This window comes from Daktulosphaira vitifoliae, unplaced genomic scaffold (assembly GCF_025091365.1).
Source record: "Daktulosphaira vitifoliae isolate Bord-2020 unplaced genomic scaffold, ASM2509136v1 Scaffold_22, whole genome shotgun sequence".
NCBI classification, from domain to species: Eukaryota; Metazoa; Arthropoda; class Insecta; order Hemiptera; family Phylloxeridae; genus Daktulosphaira; species Daktulosphaira vitifoliae.
Window position 1 is genome coordinate 40,996 of NW_026099593.1, and position 23,522 is coordinate 64,517.

Sequence of the window (23,522 nt, forward strand, 5' to 3'; positions counted from 1 at the left end):
TTTCCTTATTCCAAAAAAAAGTAGCTAAACCAGCTTTTACCATACAAACAATTAAAATCATTAATTTCTAATATTCTTAAAGTATTCATTGTCGAATTAGATTTGATATGATAACAGTATTTAACTACAAAAATAAATTATTTTACTTTGTAATTTATTAATTTTTTAACTTTATTTGTGTGTGCTACTACCAGTCTATAATATTCCAAATTTTTTTGTATATGTTGCTATATAAATCGTAAATTAAAAAAAAAAAATGAATTTTAATTTCACCTGAATTTAACGATGGATTTTTACAATTATAATTAAATTGTATAATACGCTCAATTGAGTAAATCTTTCTAGCAACTTTTTTTTTATTGGGTTTTTTTAGATATATAATAATTAAAATTAATTAAATTCTGAATATTTCCATTGTAGAATTTTTTTTAAACACCAAAAGTTAATTAGAAATGATTACTATGATTTTTATTTAAGTGATCTATTTCGATAAAAATGTAAAAAAATCTAACTTTTCTGATAAGTGTACTGTAAATAGTAATTATAAAATTCCCTGATTGCATATTAATTTTAACACTTTAATTTTTTCCATTTAATAATATCAATTTCAAACTTGTAAGTTGAGCTAAAAGTTATGGTAATAAATTCATTTTTTTTTTATTATAAACATTCAATTTAAAGGTCGAAATAAAGAAGGTTAAAAATTATTACTTTTATCATATTAAAAATCAATATCAATAATAATTTGAAAACAATTCAATATAAAAATTATATAATATATAATTAAAAGAATTACTAATCTGGGTATAATTAAGGAAATAGAAGTTGATGTTGCTTGTAATTATCCATCATTTTTTTAGAATTAAACACTATCTACAGATTTGCATCGGAGCGTTTCTTATGATAGTGATTTTAATCACTGTCAGATTAAATCTACACTGGACCCAACTATGCAACATCTCCACTATGCCCCGACCCCACTGTGCTGAGTTTTTTTTTCAATAATATTAAATAGATTTGTAACATACACTAACAAATTAGTACAAGTTGATTTTTTGGTACAAAAATCGTGTTGTTCATCAATTGTAATACTAATAAACATATAAGATAATTTTGCTTCAATCAATTTTTCAAAAAATTTCAGTATTGAGCTTAAATTTAAAATGGGAGAAAAATTTTTTATTAAATTACGATTGACAGTTTTAAAGACTGGAATTACAAAACTAGATTTCCATAATTGAGGAAAAATACCACGAGAAAGGTACATATTAAAAAAAATGTGGATTGGAAGGCGAGGGCGTAACAACATTTAGATAAAACAATTGGGGGTAATTTATCTGTGCATTTAAAAGTGCAGTCTTTATCCATATTTGATGATAGACCTTCAAAAACATCAGATAAGGGTATATACAGAGACGAGGTATTTATTAAAAATTCAGTAAAAATATCAGTAGTATCATAGATACTATCATAGATACTATATATTAATATTTTTCAAGGCCATTGAAATATCTATAAAGTTTGCTTTATTAAAATTTTTCTTTATTAATGGTAATCTAAGTTGAATTTTTGTACCTTTTAATTCAAAATTTATATGAAGCGGAGGGTGAGGTTTATCAATAGGAAATAAAGGGCTAGTGCATAATTTAACACTTAATAAATCAAAATTAGAAAAACTAGGTCTAGTGTATTGCCATTGGGATTACAGAAGGAATTAAACTGTGACAAATTGCATATTGAGAATTCGTCAAAAACTACATTGACTGTCGCAGGCATGCGGCCACCAACAATTAAACCAGTACTGTCATATGAAAACGTAGTACCTCGAAAATTATAGTTCCTACAGATAATTAAATCTATATTATCTCCGAAGCTTTCAAAAAGCAATTTAACTGTATTCACGTGAGTTTCATGTACCGATAAAGGACTGACCTCTTGAATACAACAAGTGCCGATAATCAATTTTATCATGTTATTGGTTTTAATAGATACGAAAACTTATTCTACTGAATCGTAAGGAGTTGTAATCAACTCACTTTTATATTTTCTATGTATGCCAATCAGTACTTTACCACCTCGATCACATTTACTCGTCAAACCACTTCTTTCACATCGGAAAATATTGTAATTAACGATACCTAATTCTGAATCTTATATATCAGCATTCAGCCAAGTTTCGGTAAAAATTATAAAATCATAGTTATTATATGGAAATGTTCCAACAGGTCATAAATTTTAGTTTGTTATTAAGACTTCTTACATTTTGATAATAACCTAATAAATTATTATTTTTCTTAAAATTAGATATATTTACATTGTTAAGGTTTGGTTTATCTGCAGTTGATGCAGTTATTTTCCTCAGATTTTTCAACCAGAGTGGTAGCATCATCGATAAACTTGATAAACTATTCTTTATCGCACGAGTGTTTCTTCGCATTTAATTGACATTTAGCTTCATTGTATTGTAGTAATACAAAAAATAAGCAAAAAACGGTGAATGGGGAATTTTATTTGACCAAGGTTGGATGTTAGGAATTTGGTCAATTCAGGAGCAACGAGGTTCTATCGAGGTAGTAGAGTCCGAGGGTTTAGAACAGTAAAGACAAGTAGATATAAAAAGATACAAATTAAGTTCCTCTCATAGAGGTATTAAAACGCTGAGGTATACTTGTAGTGGCCGGGGTCTTGGCCTCCTATCTGACACCCAGTCGAAGCGTGATGTTAACTGGTATGTGCTTTAGTGGAAATACTGAGGCGTTCATGGAGTGGCGGAGGCCTCCTCTCAGACACCCAGTCGAAGTATATGACCAAGCACTAACTAGTTATTAATAATTAAATTAAATGAGGTTTAAAAAATCTATTGCTTTACCATTCTTTACTCAAATTATTAATTCTAAATAATTGGGTTAATATAAATTTACTTACTTCTTTTATATATCTCACGTTCAGATTTATACTTTTCCTTATTAATAAATAAATAACGTATTGACGCAAAAATAATTGTACTTGAAATCGCTATAAAATATACCGACGACAACACGGGGTCGCGGCTAGTTTGTTCAAAATAAATCAAATAGAAGAATCCTGAATTCTTTATTGAATTCAAATCTTCAAAAAGAAGAGAGAATTCTGCTCTCTTAGAAAATCAGCGCCTTTTTATATTACTTTTAATTACCCCCATCATGGGTTGTTGCCGTCAGCGCTTTTAGTGATCAATTAGTAATCAATTTAACATGTATATACATATATAATAGCTATTGTACAAGTGTGTATATGTTATGACAGATAAATTAATTATTTGTGTTGTATACAATTGGTAGTAAATATAGAGTAGTAATTTTTTATTGATAATGTAAGATGCGTAATGCAGAACATTGTGCATATTACGACAGTATTGAGTCCGTTGTGTTATTGTCAAGTCCATACCAATAAATATATGTTTAAGTGAGTCGATTTCACGTAGTTTCCGTTTGGTTTTTAAAACTGATAACATTTCAGATTTACTTCCAAGTTTAACCTTTATAGGACGAGGTTTTTCTGAATTTTTACCCAAACGAGAGGCATGAATAATCGGTATATTTAAATCAATTTTTTTAAAAATTTTTTGAGTTAATTTTGCCGGAGATAACTCCCTATTATTTAGTTCTTCTTCAGCGTTGAAAATAAGAATGTTATTTGATTTTATTATATGTTCCTGCAATTCACGAATTAAAGTCTAACATAATTTCTCGACAGTATATTCGACCGATGTATATCCAACAAAAGTAAAAAGTGTTTTTTATTCGTAAGCTACCGATTACTGCCTTTACAAAGACCTCACTTAATAGACCGACTCTTGAATAAGTATAACGTACTAAAGACTAAAATATTTTAATAACATCTTTCAACTTTTTTTCTATTAATCAAATATTACTCGTGTTTTTTTTTATTTTATATCAATTATTATATAATTACGTTTTTTATTATAGCAAATTTGGTTATAATATGTTGTAACATCTTTTACTTATTAGAGTCATCATTTTGAAACTTAATCATTTATTTATTGTATGTATTTCTAAATATGGTATTTTTTTAGGATTTTAAATTATTGCAGTTTTTGTTATATAAATTCTAAGTTCAAAGTTTCAAAATTTAAAACATCAGAAGCTCGTTTTTTTTTTTTTAGATGACATATTTAATGGTGATGTTTGTATAATTTGTCATGGTGAAAATATAGAATTAGGGTCATTTAATAACTGTGTACACAAAATATGTAATGAATGTTCAAAAACAATGCGTTTAAATTATGTTTGTGAATGTCCAATATGCCAAAAAGAAAATACCGAAGGCATTGGTGTTCGTAAGTATCTATTCTTTGACACGACTTACGTCGCAAAAATGTGGTCGACACTGGTTTTGAAGTTAGAGACCCGTGGACCGTTTATTAAATGAGCGACAACAGGTTATTTTAACAAAAAATAAACAAACCGAAAAGATAAACACTGTAATAATTATCTTCGCATAATATCGCGGCACTTTCGCTGGCGTCGACGACGTGATGTCCGGCGTAATCCTTGGGCGACAAAAGGTTAGCAGCGTTATAGGCAACGGTGCGCGGGTGCGGATCGGTTGGTCGACGTTGTCACTTTCACAACGGGGAGAAGACTCCCGTATCATTTGCGGCGGGGCGTCGTCGGCCGTGCGGCACTTGCTGTACTTTGCATCGTAGCGTATAACACGCGGTGTTGGTCAGTCAAGTACTCATAGTAGGGCGACGGCTGATAAAGGTGGCACGAGTCGCGGGGCATCGTGTATAACGAAGCGACGCGGGCCGTGTCATCTTATAAATTAATAAATATGTATGAACAAGGGCCTGATAGAAAGTACACTTATATAAAATATGAACAATTTCATTAAAGGTGTTTGGTAGAGAAAGCATTTATGAGATACCTAGTGGACTAGTTGTCACAAATAGTTGATTATATTATAACGTGTGATAGCTGATCTCTAGCGTCTTTGTTTTACATACCCCCTTGCCCATCCAGCAAGGAAAGTAGATGGCCTAGATGTCAATTTTTATGCGTCATTATTTTTTTGTAGCAAGCGCCCTTCGCTTAGAATACCAATTTAACGAGCATTGTACATCATGTTTAGTTTCTATGCGAAGCTGAGAAGTTATTAATTTTACAATGATGCTTTTTTCTTTCTTTCAACAATACATCAAGAACAGAGGTGTCGTGGAGCGTATACGCGGGTTTACGGCGTATACCCATTTCTTTGTTTTTCTGTTAATGCGTATACTTATAAAATCATGAGTTATACACGGGTATACGGCGTATACCCACTGTTTTCTTATTAGTGCATATACGTATTTATAAAATAGTTAGAGTATAGACTAAAGAATAAAATAAAAAGTAATACGTGGGTATCGAATATAGGTATGTTTGTCATAAAACACAAATTTTGAATAACTATTATCAGTTTGTTTAATCTCTACAGTCATACCACATATAAACATATATCTGAAGTTATAAACACACAAATATGGCTCGAGACTATTATCATTTTAAAAATAGAATATAAATGTAAAACAAAACACTGTCAAAGTGTATAAATAAATATCAATAAAATAAATAGGATAATGTTTATAATTTCACGACAATTTTATTGACATTTGACAAAATTTAAAACATCGACCAGAAATTAACGATATAGCACATACTAAGTTGAAACTGAAAGTTATTGAGTTAACCTATAGCTGTTGAAATTGGTAATTTGTATTTTCCCGTAATAAACCGTTTACCAACCAATCTAGTATTTAATATATTACCTATGATGAATTAAGATAGTGCTAACATGTACCCATTCACGTTTATTTCATTTATGTTTTAACGATTTGAAAACAATGATTGTAAGATTATTTTATTACTGCATAAAGTTTATTGTTTATTTACAAAAAATATAACAGTATCTAATAATACACTTATCGATTATATGACTATGAAATTTAGTTTATGTAAGAACTTAGAAGTGTCAGTAAAAATATTCGAGTAATAGTTGAAAGTTGGAAGGAGCAAGGCTGTACCTGGGAGGGTTAGGAGTTTTAGTTGCATTATGTAATAATTAGAAAATACATATTTTTAACACAGATAAAACATCACAATATTTGTATTCCGTCCCCCAAAACTATGTTATAGTTAAGGTCTTTGAAAAGTAGTGTGGGGGTAAAATTCCCCACGTTTCCTCATTTAGGTATTTAACTTATCTATTGATCAAATTACGACTATATCACTGTTGATAATGTATAAAATTAAAAGTTCAACAAAATAATTGTGAAATATTGTATGTAGAAAATATAAATTGCATGGGGGGNCTATTGTATGTAGAAAATATAAACTGCAATGAGGGTGGTGGGGTGGACGAAGCCCCCACGTTATTATCTATTCATAATATAGGCGTATACCCATAAACATTTTTAGGACTACACCACTGATCAAGAGATCATAAATCGTATCTAGTCGAAGTCATTACCCTCAAAAATTGAAAAAATTTCCTCGTAAATAGTGAAAAACCCACAAAAAAATACAAATTTAAGATCACTAATTTTCGATTTTCTTTACTTAAAACTGCCATAATTTTTTCAAAAATGACCGAATCAATATATTTTTTTTAATGATACATCAGTTAGTTATCTATCATTTCATATCATTTTTTTATAAATCTAACAGTTGACCTGACCACAAGAGAGGATACAAAATCATAACTTTTTCAACTTGATTTTTGTTAGCGTTTGAAAATACTGAAACTTTTATAAAAATATATTAAATTAAAGCTTATTTAATGCACTTTAATATATAGAAAAAAAACAATTTCGGACATTATTTTGTTTTTATGGTGAAAACAGACATCAAAATTAGTAAAAAAATACGATTATTGTATTCAAATTTTTTTCATATTTTTAACTTTATAATGCTATAACTTTTTGAAAATGTATGGATGACTACAATTTTTTTATGGTGAATAATATTTATATACCTATTATATTCGACATACTTTTTTTTGTTAAATCGGACTATTTCTTTTTATATATATATTCATATATTACACTTATAAATCATAAAACTTGTAATCAGAATATAGGAATATATGGAAATAAGAGATAATATAGCTTTTGAATAGTCCACCAATTTTTAAAATTAAACATTATAGATTTGCATCGAAGAGTTTTTTATGATAGTGATTTTAATCACTGTCAGATATCATCAATACTGGACCCAACTATGCCACGACCCCACTGTGCTGGTTTTTTTAAAATAAAAATATGTTGTAAAGAATAATACATTAATCAATAATCTAACTAAGCCATGATTCTTTCTACTCTAATGGGTTTTTTTTTTAATTGTTTGTTGCACCCTTGTGCTTAAACTTCTCGTACCTTTTCACGCTTCCAGTAATTGAGCCTTGATCTAAGTAATTTCACTGCCATAATCTCTTTTCCATCGTCTTATTTTATCCGCCATCACGTGTCTGAACTACACTCTGACCTGTGATGCTTAGATATTCAACACAATTACTACAAGATCTCAAACAGTCCGTTCACCCTTATCAACAACTGAATTTATTCAGTGAAGTTATGCATTACTTTTTAATATTACTTATTATTTGATGTTATGGGTAATCGTGTCAAGTGGAAATTTTATATTTTATTTTAAATAATATTTAATCTTCTTCTTCTTACTCGACTTAATCCCAACTACTTGGGGTTGGCCACTCTTATCCTAAATTTCTCCTTAACACGATCTCCTACATTCTCAACTCTATTTTACTAAATAAAATAATATTTAATAATAATTTTTTTCGGCATTTTTAAAAGAAACCAAAACTAATAATTTGGGACCGCATATAATTAATGCTTCAACATGTAGTATGATTTAACACTGTTAACATTATGATAGGTTGAGGATATCACTAATGTAAATATTAGTTATTCATATAAACGTTAGAATTTTAAATTTATACTTTGAATATTTTTTCTTTGGGACGATAAAAAATGAATAAATAGAGTTTTATCCATATTTTTCATGAAACGTCATAATTTAGTATTCTAAATTTCACAATTTCTGAATGCGGCTCTATTTATTTTTTATGAATATATTAATAATACATGGATATTTTTAAAACCAAATACTGATAATATATGTTACACTTGTGGAAATGAACCAGTAACAGTAGACATTGGTTGTATAAATAATCACATGACGGGTAATAATTGTGCTTATAGAGCGATTAATGTCTTACAATTGCCCTATAATTGTCTATACTGTAACAACGGTACCCTTGGTTACAAAAATGTCCGTAAGTATAATTAATTANATCGATATTAACAGGTACACAGCATTGTTATTATCAATGGTAGTAAGGCACATTGTTGTGAGTTAATAAATACACTAACTGACAATACAGAAAGTATATGTATTGATAGTCATAATTGATAATAAACAATCCGTGATTGTGATAGCAATATCATAAAAAATCAATTAGCTACCTGTATTTGTAATCCCTTGTGTATTATACCTATATATTAACTCAAAAATTTGAAACTTTAAATGTTTATATCTAATAAACGAATAAAGTTATACTAAAAATTCAAATGCTATTTACTATTGAATTAAAAATCCAAACATTTTATTAAATTAAAAATATGTTTTCCCATTTAAAAAACAAAGTTGACATTTACCAGGCATAAGTGATGAGTTTAAAAAGTATTACATAGTTAATAATTCAAGAGTAATGCGTAACTATAGATAACAAAAAAATGTGTAAATAAATATATTCTGCATGTAATTGAGTGGATTAAGAAAAAAAATCACCCTGTATATATATATTTAATATATATAATTTATATAATATATTTTATTATTCAAAATATTTTAATTATTTTATTTATTTATTTTACCACCATAAAGAGTGATTCACTTATCATCAAACACTTAATTTATCGAAAATAAAAATAATATTAATAGTTTTTTTATTTGTTTCTTTTAGTTAAACAATTTTCTCAATTTTTCAATCATAAAGTTTTTTTATGTTTATCTTCTGTACATTATAAGGTTGTCAAATTTAATTTTCAGGCTTTAACCTAGATTTAAATATGTCATTAAGTTCTGAAATTATTCTGTATAGTAGCCATGAGATTATTGTGGCTAAGATATATAGGTTAAGATAGGTTGACCTACAAAGAGTCACTCTTTTAACGCTAGATACTCCATTTCTCTTAAAATAATATTTTTGGGGGGTTTTGTTAGTTACATATATAATTCCATTTATCTGCTATAAAATATTTTTATGTACATCCAGTACAGTAGAAACCGTTGTGTAGAAGTAATATATATTAATTTACTATATTTTTTAAGGAAGATATCAACTTGGCAAAAGAATCATGAGAGAAATCTAATATGTTGCAAACTGAATTGAAATTATTTAGCATACGGTTAACCGGTGAAAAATTATTATAATTTTACTTAGGCAAAGAAATGTTGATTGATGAAATATTACAAGAGATATGATCACGTATATGTGATCGTATCATCGACAAATCATTTTCTTAAATATATCAATTTATATTTTATAAGCATTTATATATTTATATTGTCATTAAGCTGGTCTTGAGTGATATTATAAATTGGACTATGAGCAATAATTATAATGTAATTATAAAACTTTTAATACTTTATCCTTAATAATCTTAAAAATATTTTTTTTAGACGAACCTAAAATTTCTTCAGGTAAGTGCATACATGTTTTATAAATAATTTTTAACTTGTAAACAAATTTATCATTATACTTAGTGCGACGTTCTAGTGAATTGAAACATTAAATAAACCAAAATATCAGAAATAATTTTAAAAGTTTTCAACAACGAAAAGTGTTATATTATTTTTAAAATATTGTCAATTAATACAATAAATCGTTTGACAAATATATTCGTTGAAACGTTTTCCCAGACCCCAAATTTTTAAAAATATAGTTGATTTTATATAATACATAGAAAATATTTTTCTTGAAGTCATAATTATGACACAGTTCTGTTTAGAAACTAATAAAGGCGAGTGAAGGAAATTTTTGAAAATATGTAATAAACCAAAACTAAAAATCCAACACAGGGGGTTTTATTAACTACGATGTTAGTTTTCACTTTATTTTTCAAGAAGTTATAGTATTATAAATTTAAAAACATAAAATTGAAAATTTTAAGACAAAAATAGCATACGGTAGCCAGTTTACCATGAAGAAAAAATAAAGTCCGAATTTTTTTTTCCGTGATAAAGTATATTACATTAGCTATATTCTCAGAAAGACGCCCCAACGGCCCGCATACCTCATAGTTATGCGGGTCGCCTTGGATGAGGCGACGAGTAGTTACGACGAGGTCCGGCTTGAGATTACAATCCCTTAAAGCGTAGAGGTGCTCACGCTCTACTTGAAACCCTTTCTCGGTAAGCGCTCCAGCTATGCGCTTCACGACATGGTCGTGTCGGAGAATCCTACCCCCATGAGTCCTTGGGCACACTTGAACGATGTGCGCAAGGGTTTCCGAAGGCGCAGCACAATCTCGGCATGACACCGGAATGTTGCGCCCCCGTCCAACACGCTTGCGGCTGGGTAAGGCGTTATCCTAATCTTGGCGTATTGCTTAAAGTCGCGGCCAGTTATACCATCTGGCCTGCGCATATACTGCGTAGATTCCCAGCTACCAGGACAGAGCTTGAGATCAGCTCCATCCACTGAACTATGGAGTAATTCGTGGTAACTACTCATCGCTCCGATCCGATCAACACGGCGCCTGAGGGTTGCTAATACACTCATTCCGAAGAGACTGTTCGAGCTTAGTCAACCTAGCGAACCGATTTTTAGGGACAAATCTTTCGAAGTCAGCGAACCCTAGGCCCCCAGATGACATGGGGGCATGGATGTATGAGTTGGGGCACGAAGTCGGGAGATCAAGACACTTCCGAATCGCGCGTCTAGTCTCGTGACTAAGTTGTCGTAACTTGCAATCGGGGAGCTTCGTGAAAGTTAGCCCGTGGACAAACTTTGGGATCACGTAGTCCCGTGCAATTGCAAGCCTCATTTGCGACGTCATAGGGGCGGCCGAAACCGCCTCCAGAGCGCTGACAAGAGACGCACATTTGAACCCGGATAGATAATTTCCCTGAAACTCTATGCCAAGGTACCTCCAGAACTCGCCCACCTGGGTCACCACCAATGACGAACCCCCTAAGGAGTAAGACGTGGCGGCCACTTTCAGTTTGCGATCACGCCCCTAAGGAACCAGGGTAAGAGTAGCAGACTTCGTTGGGTTTAGCCTCAAACCGGCTAATGCTAATCGAGCGGTGAACTTTTCGCATGACATTCGCAACGCCCTAGCCGTCTCCGACACAACAATCACATCGTCCGCGAACGCCAGAGCATTCACCCGCTCGTTGCCCAGCATGTAGCCAACCGCGCCTAGGATTACTCGTAGACCGAAGTCTATCACCAGGTTGAATAAAAGCGGCGATAAAGGATCGCCCTGCCTCACGCCATTCGTTGCCCTCAAGGACCGGGAGGAATTCTTGCCAACTTGAATGAAAGTCTTACTCTGTTTGTACACGCAGTCGATGTAATCGACAAAGCGTGGGTCAAGCCCAACGCCGCACATAGCCCCAGAGATCGAACCGTGGGATACTGAATCGAACGCCTTGGATAGATCCAAAGACGCCAAACATAGTCCCCGGCAAGACGAACGGGAGCTCGTAAGTAACAAATCGAGGAGGAAGAGATTCTCTGCGACCCCGTCCGCACATCTAAACGCCCGCTGTCTGTCATCGATTACAGATAGACCTTCAAGCCTTCTGGCTAGTATCCTATGGAAATGCCGTAGGGCTATCGACGCGATAGAAATCGGCCTATAGTTACCTGGGCATCCGGCATCCCCCTTTTTGGGAATGAACAAATATGTACGGAAGTTTTTCCGTGGCGATTAGCAAGTTGAATAAACCAGTTATAAGGGGTATGGGTAATGATCTCCAAAGCCGGGCCTTGAATCCATCTGGGCCCGGACTTGTGTGTGCCGAAGGGAGGGATTTAACTACCTTCCCTGGCGAAACAGGGTCAAACATACTGCGCATTCGAGTCTCTCTGTTCTCATTGAGTGCCTCAGAGGAGGGGACTGGGGCGCTTTCGATAATAGGCGCCCAGTATTGGACCATCTCGTCGAACGGAGGCATTGCTGCTCCCGAATCGATCCCCGTAAGTATACGCTCGACTACGCGTTTGTGCCCACGTTTCCATTCAGAGATATTACGCCTATACTCTCTGACCTTCAACGCTTTTCGGATCTTTGGACTATTGTCCCATCCAACAGGATCACAATGTGATGGGCTATGAGTAGCTAATGAAAGCTTGTCGTACTGGATATACCAGAGGCTGATATCTGCGGTTGGATCAGCACCATCATCGACTAACCACCTCGCCGCCGACAGGAGTATGTCGCTGCCATGACCCTAGACCGTGGAGAGCAATCCAATGGCTATGTTGGCGGGGTTAAGTGCCGAAGCACCACCACGCCTCACCGGATTTTCAGATATCCAGAGGTCACTTGCGGCTATAAGAGGGGTATCCTCATCGAGAAGCGAGCTATCAATCGAAGCGTTGGAAGCCGATTGCGAACATGACAAATCAGGATTAAGTTGGTCTAGGAGCTCAGCTAAATACAGGGCAACAAGTGCCCTGTGCTCCTGGGTTCTTCGAATACCTTTTATCGATTCAAGGGTTCGACCCCTATGTCGCTCAACTAAATATCCATTGATGCGCCTGTCCGTAACGCCATCAGCCTTCGCTGTCGCTTCAAGCATCGCTATGATACGCTTCTTCTCATCTGACCATCGCAATTTAACTCGTGAGACGTCGATGTTGTCATTGGCCACCTCAGCATGCGCTCTGCGCATGTGCACACCGACACTAATCTTGCCTTTGAACATACGTTCACATATCGGGCAAGGGAGAAGGGCGGGCGGGACGGACGAGCTAGGCTCGCCGGCCGACCCAGCAACATGAGTGGGGGTGGCCGCTGTTTGGGATCCACCCCCCATCCGAGGCTCTGTGTTACTAAAATTCACGTTGCTTAATAAGGGGGACCATAGCGCTTGGGAACGCCATGGCCCCAAGGAATGCCCGCTTCATTACTAGCTATGAGCTAGCCCCACTTCGCTCGTTTGATGTCGGACTCGGTTAGGGTCTTACTAACCATTACGTGGGCATTGACCTTGGATCGGTTGCCCACGGAGCGACCTCCCCCTTATCGGATAAGCAGCGTAAAACAAGCCGGAGCGGAAAGTCCGAGGCGCACAAGGCGACTGGAAACGTAGGTCCGGAATGAGAAGCGTACTTATGCGACTTATAAAGATTTAAAAGGACTGACTAACGCAAATAAGCAGCCTTACTTAAAGACCTAACCCATAACCCATGTCTCCGCCACTACTGAGAACCCACCGTCGGCCAAGCCCCACCACTCCAAACCCCGAGGAGCTGGACTGACAATGGCGTGACCCACGAATGAACTGCTTACCAGCTCCGTCACACTAACCACCTCAGAACATCCCCGGACGTCCACCGCCGAGACAGCTCACCGAGAAACCCGAAGGATATTGCTAAGATTGACCTTTGTTTGAATGTTGGGCAAATATGACCCCTGTTTGTCCCAGGTCTGGCACTACTAAAAAACCGGTAAAGTGAAACGGCCCCCGACGTCCATGGTAAACCACGGAGGCCGAGGGCCGAGACAAATCCCAATTTATTAACCAGCAAATGCTGAAGTGACCGCCCCATCGCCAGAGACGATCACTGAGAGCCCTTTTTTTTTTTTTTTTATTACTCCGACCGGCGTAACTGTGGACCGCCCTGGAACTACCGTGAGGTATTACTTCAGGGCGGCCCACGCCGTCTCTAAAACTCACGCCACCACGTTGAAAACGAAGGGGCAAAAATAACTCACATAACATAAAACATATAAACACTAGTACCTAAGGCGCCGGCCTAAACCAGCGCCTTAGGTCCTCCTGTAACGGGCGGCGCGGCTGCCTCTGTCTCAGGCGTTCAGCTTCCTCCTTCTTTTTCAAGATGGATTCGGCGAACACCTGGACGAGCCTCCACGCCTCCCGGCTCCTCAACATCAGGTCCACCATGGACCCGACTCGGAACGTGGACCCTAGTCGAGACTCCAAAGAGTCCCGTTCCTGGGCCCACGCCTCGCACCGGAAGAGGGTGTGCAAAGCGCTATCAGCCTCTCCCGGGCGATCCGAACAGTGGTCGCACGTCGGCGCGGCTGCTTTACGAATACGGTGTAAGTACTCGTTAAAGCAGCCGTGGCCGGACATCACTTGGGTGAGACGATAAGTCATCTCACCGTGAGTCCGGTCCACCCACCTGTCCAGCCGATCGGGTCCTATGAGGGACCTGGTCCACTCGCCTCTCGTTTCCTCCGAGAGGCGAGTCCGCCACCGGAACATGGTCATCCGCCTGAGCGCTAGCCGGTCCTCGGGTTCGAGGGACCGGTTTCGCTCTCGGCGGAGCTCATGCCCGGCGGCGCGTTCCTCGGCGAGCAGGTCGGCGGGCGGCAGTGACGACAGGATACCCGCCGCCACTCTCACTGAGAGCCCAGGCCCTTCATTGCGGAAGCCCATACACCAATTGTTGTCACGCGCTCCGGCAGGGCTAACCTTTTCGGGGTGACGCATACAACGGCAAGGGAAACCGGTCATCCAAGCCAAGGCCAACAACGACCAACAGTTAAGGGGGAGAAAGGTTGACATTCAGAGCACTGGGCTGAAATCAAATCGCGTCAACACCCGTCCCGGGTCCCGGGAATTTTTTTTTCCGTGATAAAGTATATTACATTAGCTATAATTTAAGATATATATAGTTGTCATTTTAAATCCCTCTCTGTAGGCAGTTAAAAGGTTAGATTTATAAGAAAAATATACCGAATAATAGATAAAGACTTCACGCATCTATAAAAATTTTTTTTTTATTTTATCATTTTTAAATAAGTTTTCAGTAAAAAAAATTGAAAAATTTCGAAAATTAGAGATTTTTAAATTTGTGATTTTTTGGAGGTTTTCCCCATTTACAGGGAACGAGGGAAGTTTTTTCAATTTTTGAAGTAAATATCTTTGACTACATACTATTTGTGATTTTTGGATTTATGATTGAAAGAAATCGGTTTGTTGAGAGCTAAGAAAAAGTGGTATTAGACACAAAAAAAAAACACATCATAGTAAAACTAATACCTTCTCGGCTTCGCATCGAAACTAAAAGAAATATAGAATAGATTGTGGAATATTTGGAATGTTAAATTTTTTTTAATTTATATAATTATATTTTATTTTTATCAATTGATTAATGGTTCATTCTGCAATAGATTGTTGGAGGTTCGGAAGCATAGGTTAAATTGTACTTACCATACGTCTCGTGTAATGCAATAATATTTTAACTAATCTGAAGTTGAATCTGATATTAAATACACTACGTATACAATTTACACTATACGACATATAGTCAATATAATAACTGACGAAAACAGTTAAAATATTAAATAATATCATTTAATTACACAAAATTTGACTGATTTTACTTGTAAAAGATTTTAAACACACTATATTTTATTAGAAATATAATTTATAATTTGTCCTTATTTCATTTTTTTATGTTTATTGAATAAGTATTTTCTTTTTAAAGAACATATTTTATTGAGAGATCGGTACCAATATTTTTTAAATCTTCCTGTGACTTGGTCAAAAAAAGATTTAAAAATATTTATTTCTATGTAAAAAAATTTAACATGGTAGTATTGTGGTGGCCCAATGTGTCCTGGTGCTAGCGCCTTGTAATGGTGGGCACAATTATCACCAAAATAAAGATTAAATACTGTAAATATACTCGTAAGTTTCTCTGCGTTGTCTGCCGGCGCGATGTTATAACGAAGACATTAGCGATGAGACTAGCTACCCAATAAGTATAGGATTGCAATACAACTAGTACAATAAAAATATTATTAAATTAATTTAAATCTCAGTTTAAATTGAAAAAATTGTGACCTTTAACTCTGTCTGCAGACGCGATGTTTATTAAAACAAAGACATTAGTGACGAGACAAGCTACTCAATAAAGAAAGCTCACAATAAATTTTTATTATTATTAAAAATTAAAAATTGTATTGGATTTATAATTAAAATAAAATAATTATAAATAAATTTAATGTTTAAAATATTATTTGATATTAATTTCCACAATAAGAAAAATAAAACATTATTGTTTAATGAACAAATTAACTTAAATTAAAAGATTCACCAAAACAGAATTCACTTTAAAATTTCTCAATGTCATCTAGTTTCAAAAAAATATATTTACCGAAAAATTACCGAAAGAACTGGTTTTGACTGGGGAAAATGGCTTTTTATAGTCTGAAGGGGGTAGCTTAGTGATACCTAGCGTGATCTTGGAAGCTGAAGCTTTCTATTCTAATTGGTTAATTATAATGAGGGCCTTGCGTGTAGGCGTTACTTAATAATCTCTACAATAAGTAGATTTTATACCATAATTAACTGATTATTTTGTATTTAAAATAAAATAGCCTTGTTATGGTGATATGTTATTATTATAAGTATAATATAATATTAAAATAATAGTGGAGCGATTGGCCACTAGAATTATACACGTTAAAAACGTTCGAACCAGTAATACTCAAGCGCCATGGAAGATACGAGTACGGGTATGTAACACTCTACTCTACTGGTTCTCCTTTTTATGAAACTATTTATAAGTTTCTTCATAGTCTAAATAAGTAATGAAGTGAGAGTTAATGATCTGTAGGATTTTGTTTCATAGTACATAGTACAATTAGGTTTAGGTATGAATACCACGCTAACCATTCGTCAGCTTTCAGGTAGATAACCGTAGGCATGTTTTAAATATGTTGCAGATATGGCGTTTGATTAGACCTTTTTAGACCACTTTTGTTAAAATGCAGGAAATATTTCATCAAGTCCTGTATCTCTATAACTGCCAAAAGCATTTATTACCTATCTTATTCCACATGGGGTTATTATTTCCTCGTTAGCTGCCGTTCAGCAAGGGTCGCATATTTACCTCGCACTTCATGTAACTTTTTGGTTTTATCCAAAATTTAAAAAATAAGAAAACTCTAATGATTTCTTATAGTTAACTTGTGTCACAATTACGCTAAAGTTGAGATAAATTTTGATTAAAATAAAAAAATTATGAATTATTCACTACATAATTATTTGATAATTATCTTGTCTAAATTCAATATATTGATTTATATAGTAAAAAGTGTAATGTAATTATATGAAACTCTGAATACTTGGTTATTAATAAAAAAGCGATGTTAATGACAAAAGCTGCGATCTTCATGCATAATTCCAAATTTCTTATCTACTAACTATCAAGGTAACAGAGCTAAGAAAAACTGACGGGATGATAACGTGATCCGTTGTTATGAATAAAACTATTCATTTAAGACTTATTATAAAAGCCATATGCGCAGTTTCAACAACATTTTTGGAAGGAATTATTATATGTAATTTTTCACCCGTGGTTCATTTTTTTTTAAATATTAATAATAAAAACAAACATTTTGTATCTTTTTGAATGTAATTTTATTAGTAAAAGAACCATAAAACCTTCTTACAAAGTAATTATTTAATATTTTTAAAAAGCAGGTGAAGATGAAATATGTTTGTATAAATCTGAACATGTCAGTCATTTATTGAAGCCTTGCAATTATCGCATTGGAACTATGTGTTCACTCTATATACAAAACGGTTTTAAGAAATGTTTTTTATGTAGAACAAGAGTTGAAGAATGTATATCTATAAGTATGTTTTTTATCTATTATATTTAAATTTTAAAGTAAAATCAAAAAAACATTTTTTTTTTAATAAAAATACTAATAATCAATTGTTCACTTAATAATAATTCAGTTATGTTTGGGTTATTCGAACAGACAAGTTGACTAATATGATGTACCAAAGAATTGATGTTAGACTAAATATATTGATGACATATTTTATTTATAATATTTTTAAAGAGCTCTTGACTTATACTTTGTATAAAATATACTTTGAGTATATTTTTGAAAAACATATTATTTTTAGTTTTAGTTTTAGTTGTTATTGAGGTGGACATAATGCCCATGCACTCAGACCTGTTGGTCCATTGTGCGCACCTCATACCGAATTGTCTCGATTCGGTTTACCCACCTAAGTGTTATCACCAAAGTGTTAATACATTACCAACCATAAAGTCACCTCTAGAGATGACCAAAGAGTCCTGTCTTTCTGGCGAAATTAAGTATCTCTCTGGGTTTTAGGTTTTTAATATCCTCTTTTTCAGGAAATGGTTTGTTCAAGTAGTTTGATCTTAGTGTGGACAAGGCTTCTCATTCGCACATGATGTGAAATGAGTCTTCTTCTTCTACTCCACACTTCCTGCACAATGGTGATTCTGATACCCCCATTGCGTTAAGATGCTTAAGCAGGTGACCATGTCCTGTCAGTAGACCAGTCAGGGTGCTTATTTGATGTCTAGTCATGCTATTAAGATCACCCAGCAATAAACCAGGGGTCTTGATAAACATTTTAGATTGTCTAGGTACTACCAAGTACTTCCAGATTTTCCTGTGTTGTTCTCTGCACCAATTCTTGGGTAACGTTTTGAGCGATTGCTCAGTGAGGCCTACCACTGGTTCTGGTCCAACATAGGTGTTCTCTGCTCCTTTCCTGGCTAGAAAGTCAGCATTCTCATTTCCAGTGACACCGTTGTGTCCCGGTACCCACGCTAGTGTAACTTTGTTGAACCTCGATAGTGATTCTAAAGTTTCCCTGCATTCGAGGACCAGCTTTGAATTCACCTGATCGTTACAGAGTGCTTTCAAAGCCGCTTGACTATCACTTAAGATAGTTATCTTCCTATTTTTGTATACCAGCAGGTTCTGAGCCCCTACCAGTATCGCCATCACCTCTNTTGAGCCCCTACGAGTATCACCATCACTTCTGCTTGGAAAACAGAGGGTGTTATGCCCAATGACATACTGACATTTATTCGTGGCTTTAAGCCCCAAATTCCAGCACCTACCTTTCCTGATTTTTTGGATCCATCTGTATATATCACAAATCCTCCTTTGTCAGTCAGGTGGTTAATATTCCATTCTATACGTGTAGTGATCTCCACTTTGTAGGGAATGTTATTCTTAAGAACCGGTTTGATATAGTCCAAGGGGTATTNGAGACCGGTTTGATATAGTCCAAGGGGTATTCTAAAAAGCCCTTGTCTATCTCTTTTAGTATTTTACCATGTTCTGTTGTATTACTCTCCAAAGTCCACATACCTAAGTTGTGGAATCTTAGTGCTGTAGCTTTGGCGTGAGCTTTCACCTCTAGATGCAGAGGAGGCAATCCAATTAGTGCCTCTAATGCGACCGTTGGTGTAGTTCTTAATGCTCCAGTGATGGCAATAGCAGCCATTCTCTGTATGCGACTAAGTTCTTTCCTAGCTGTAATGAGTGCTGTTCTGGTCCACCAGACCAGGGCACCGTACAATATCATAGGTTTAATCACTGACGTGTACAACCAATACATAACTCTTGGTTTAAGACCCCATGTCTTTCCCAAGGCTCTGCTGCAAGTCCACAATGTGGTCATTGCTTTTTTGATTCTTGACTCAACATGTGATTTCCATTTTAGCTTACTATCCAAGATAATACCTAAGTATTTTACTTCTGATTTTAAGCTAATTTCTTGTCCATTCAGAGTAAGAGTGTCCAGGTTGTCTAGTCCTATTCTCTTTCTAGTGAACATAACAACCTCTGCTTTATTTGGATTAACAGATAGACCGTACTTACTACACCATATCTGTATAGTGTTAAGTCTCTGTTGTGCTAAGTCAATAATAGTGTCTGGGAATTTACCCACCACTGTTATAACCAAGNCGAATTTACCCACCACTGTTATAATCAAGTCATCCGCATAGGCTTGTGTATAACAATATTTGTTTAACTCTCTAATAAACGAGTCCAATACTAGACACCATAGCAAGGGGGATAGAACCCCGCCTTGTGGGCATCCCTGTTTGACACTCTTGATTACTTTGGTCTCATTGAGCTGTCCCAAAATGGAGCGTTCCTTAAGCATGGATTCTATCCACTTAATAATAAGTGGTTCTATTCCACGCTGTTGTGCAGATTCACACATAGCATCGAAGGGAGTATTGTCAAAAGCCCCTTCGATGTCCAGGAATATACCTACTGCATACATTTTATTCTCTACAGCTTTCCCTATCTTAGTAGTTAAGCAGTGTAGAGCTGTATCAGTAGATTTCCCCGTTTGATACGCATGTTGGTTTTCATGTAAAGGGTTCTCCTTAAGAGGCCCCTCCTTGATGTACCTATCAATAAGTTTCTCCATAGTCTTAAGAAGAAAAGAAGTAAGACTTATTGGTCTGTAGGATTTTGCTTCATAATAGTTAGTGCGGTTAGGTTTGGGTATAAACACTACCCTAACCTTACGCCAGCTTTCTGGTTGATAACCATAGGCAAGGCATGCCCTAAATATTTTGCAGAGATGGGGGACGATTATCTCTAACCCTTCTTGCAGAAGTGCAGGGAAAATTTCGTCACAGCCTGCAGCTTTAAAACTGCCAAAGGCTTTTATTGCCCATCTTATTCCACTTGGGGTTATCACTTTCCTGGTTAGTCTCCAATCAGCACAGGTCACACGTTTGTCCTGTGCATCATGTTCCTGTTCTCTGTTGTTAATTGTAGAGTCAGGAAAATGTGTGTTCATCAAATGTGATAATGTTTCATTATCATTATTGGTGAACATTCCGTCTGGCAGTAGTATTGCCTCGACAGTTTTGTTTGGTCCATTCCTTAGTGATCGCAGAAGTCTAGTTGCTATAGGGAGTTGTTGTATATCCCCACAGAACTTCTTCCAGCTTTCTCTTTTGGACTTTTTCAATGCAGATTTGTAGTTCCTTTGGGCGTCCTTATAGGATTCCCAGTGTTGTTCCAAACCTGATTTCATTGCTATATTTAAGAGCTTGCGTGAACTCTTTCTTAATTTAAACAGGTTAGCATTCCACCTAGCTACACCCTGCCCTGTACCTTTCCTTTCTATTAAAGGACAGTTTTCTTTGTAAGCTGAGACAATGGAGTCCTGTAGCATATTTACAGCCCTTTCAGTACTCTGTCTCGACCCCAATCTAAACTGTAGGTTAATCAGGTCACGAGAGAGATCTGCCCTGTATTTGTCCCAGTTTGTTCTTTTCGGGTTCCTATAGTACTCCGTCTCAACTTTGTTAATTTCCAAAGTGAATCGTAAGTGCCTATGATCAGAAAGAGAAGGTTCGGAGGACACTTTCCACCCTTTTATCTTTTGAAGTAACCCTTTTGAACAAACTGTTAGATCAATGACTTCCTGCCTGTTCCTGATAACAAAAGTAGGTTCACTACCTCTGTTCAGTATACTTAGGTCTGTAGTCAGCAATAGATCCATTATAACCTCTCCTCTTTGGTTGATGTTACTGCTCCCCCAAATAGTGTGGTGTGCATTAGCATCCATACCTAGGATTAGTTCTAATTTTTCATTTTTGCAATAATTAAAGAGCATAGTTAGGTCCCTACCTGGGTCTGTGACCTCATATGGTAAGTATCCTGAAGCTACTATGATATTTTTACCATCATTTAGTGTTACTCTAATAATAGTCAAGTCTGCACTTGATAGATTAAGTATCAGGCTGGCTTTAACTTTATTATTAACCAAAATGCAAGTTCTTGGTTTATCTGCTTGTTTATGAAACAGTTTAAAATCCCTTAGATTTAGCCCCTTAATCTGGTCCCCATTTATCCATGGTTCCTGAATAAGTGCTATTTGTAAGGGTGTTGTATGCCTCTCAGTTAGGGTCCTTAGTAATACACTACTGGCCCCTTTACTGTGATACAGGTTTATTTGCGTGAATTGAATTCTATTGTCAGCCATTCAGAAAAACTGATGTTGACGCTTAAGAAAGCACGCTGTACTGGGTGTGATACAGGTGTCTGAAACAGTCCCTGTGTCACACAGCCCCCCCTGTGGGTGGTGTCCCACCGCCGTCCCCAGGTGGCGACAGTGCCTTGGTTTTGCTCTCCACATTTCCTTTTGGATCTGTGGAGAGGTTCCCCTCAGCTGTGGCCGTTATTGAGGGTGGCGGTTTCCTGAGTCCCTTTCCCTTACGTAACACACTTCCTCCCTTCCCTTTTGAGACAGGAGTATTGCATCAAGACTTAATTTTGATTCATGTTTGTCACAGAAATAACATTTGTCATAGAAATACGAAATTATTAAATATCAATTTCATACTATATTTAATTGCTGTAATAAATATATATATTTTTTTTTTTTGTTTATTAGATTTAAATATTTAAATTTCCAAATTTTTGAATTAATATACATGTGTAATACACAAGTATGTACAAATACAAATAGCTAATTGATTTTTTATAACATCGGCAATCGCAGGTACTCAGCATTTATTATAAATTGTAATAAGGCATATTGTTATGAGTTTATAAATACACAAACTGGCAATATAAAATATATATCTTTTAATAGTCATAATTGACAATAAACACTCTGTGACTATGACAACGATGTCATAAAAAACCAATTTTTCTAACTTTTTCGTAAACCAAAATGCATGTTTTTGGTTTATCTGCTTGTTTATGAAACAGTTTAAAATACACTAGATTCAGACTTTAATCTGATAACAATTTATCCATAGTTTTTGAATGTGTACTATATATAAGGGCGTTGTTTGCCTCACAGTTAGAGTTCTTAGTATATACTACTAGTCCTCTGTAAGTGATGCAGGTTTATTTTCATAAATGGGCATTTTTTTTTTATTAAATTTTGTATTTTAAAATTATTTTCTAATTTAAGTATTAAATTTTAGAAGAATATAACAAAAAAGAAACGGAAAACATAGAAAATGCCAGAAAAGCTGAAGAAGCCAAACAAAAAAGAAATTTAGAGGTCTAAAAAAGTTTTTATGTAATACATATGGAGAATCATATGATTAATATGATTCCTTTGATTTATTTAAAAGAACGGCAATGAATATTTCTACAGATTAATAAATCACGGAAATATTTTTTATGATTTATTTTTAATTCAAAATTAAAATGATAATAACTTTAAATTTCCTTTTATTATAAAGTGATAGTTGTTTAATAATTAACATATAAAAAAATTTGTGATTTTAAAGAAAATACTCAATTAATAAAAAAAACATTTATAACTACAATTCACATACAATATTTTTTATGATACTGCTCTTTGACAAATATTATGTAAATGTTTGCGTTTAGCAAAGTCTATCTTTAAATTGTAGTCACACTGATTGGTCACCCGTCACTTCTCTTATCAATGGTCAAATTAATCTGTCGGGGT

At 34.9% G+C, this 23,522-nt stretch overlaps 1 protein-coding gene across 1 annotated transcript; it reads left to right on the plus strand.

The window, feature by feature from the left end:
• Nucleotides 1–4,171: 4,171 nt before the first annotated feature.
• On the plus strand, nucleotides 4,172–23,176 carry LOC126908858 (uncharacterized). The gene is made up of 3 exons (XM_050691176.1): nucleotides 4,172–4,339; nucleotides 17,757–17,915; nucleotides 23,026–23,176. Exons 1-3 carry the CDS (start codon nucleotides 4,273–4,275, stop codon nucleotides 23,109–23,111), a joined length of 312 nt encoding a protein of 103 aa, XP_050547133.1. The 5' UTR covers nucleotides 4,172–4,272; the 3' UTR covers nucleotides 23,112–23,176.
• Nucleotides 23,177–23,522: the final 346 nt, after the last annotated feature.

Coding starts and splice junctions, on each gene's coding strand:
- LOC126908858 (XM_050691176.1), top strand. CDS start 4,273: ATGCGTTTAAATTATGTTTGTGAATGTCCAATATGCCAAAAAGAAAAT. Junction 4,340..17,756: donor TACCGAAGGCATTGGTGTTC/GTAAGTATCTAT, acceptor ATTTTTAAAAAG/CAGGTGAAGATGAAATATGT. Junction 17,916..23,025: donor TGAAGAATGTATATCTATAA/GTATGTTTTTTA, acceptor ATTAAATTTTAG/AAGAATATAACAAAAAAGAA.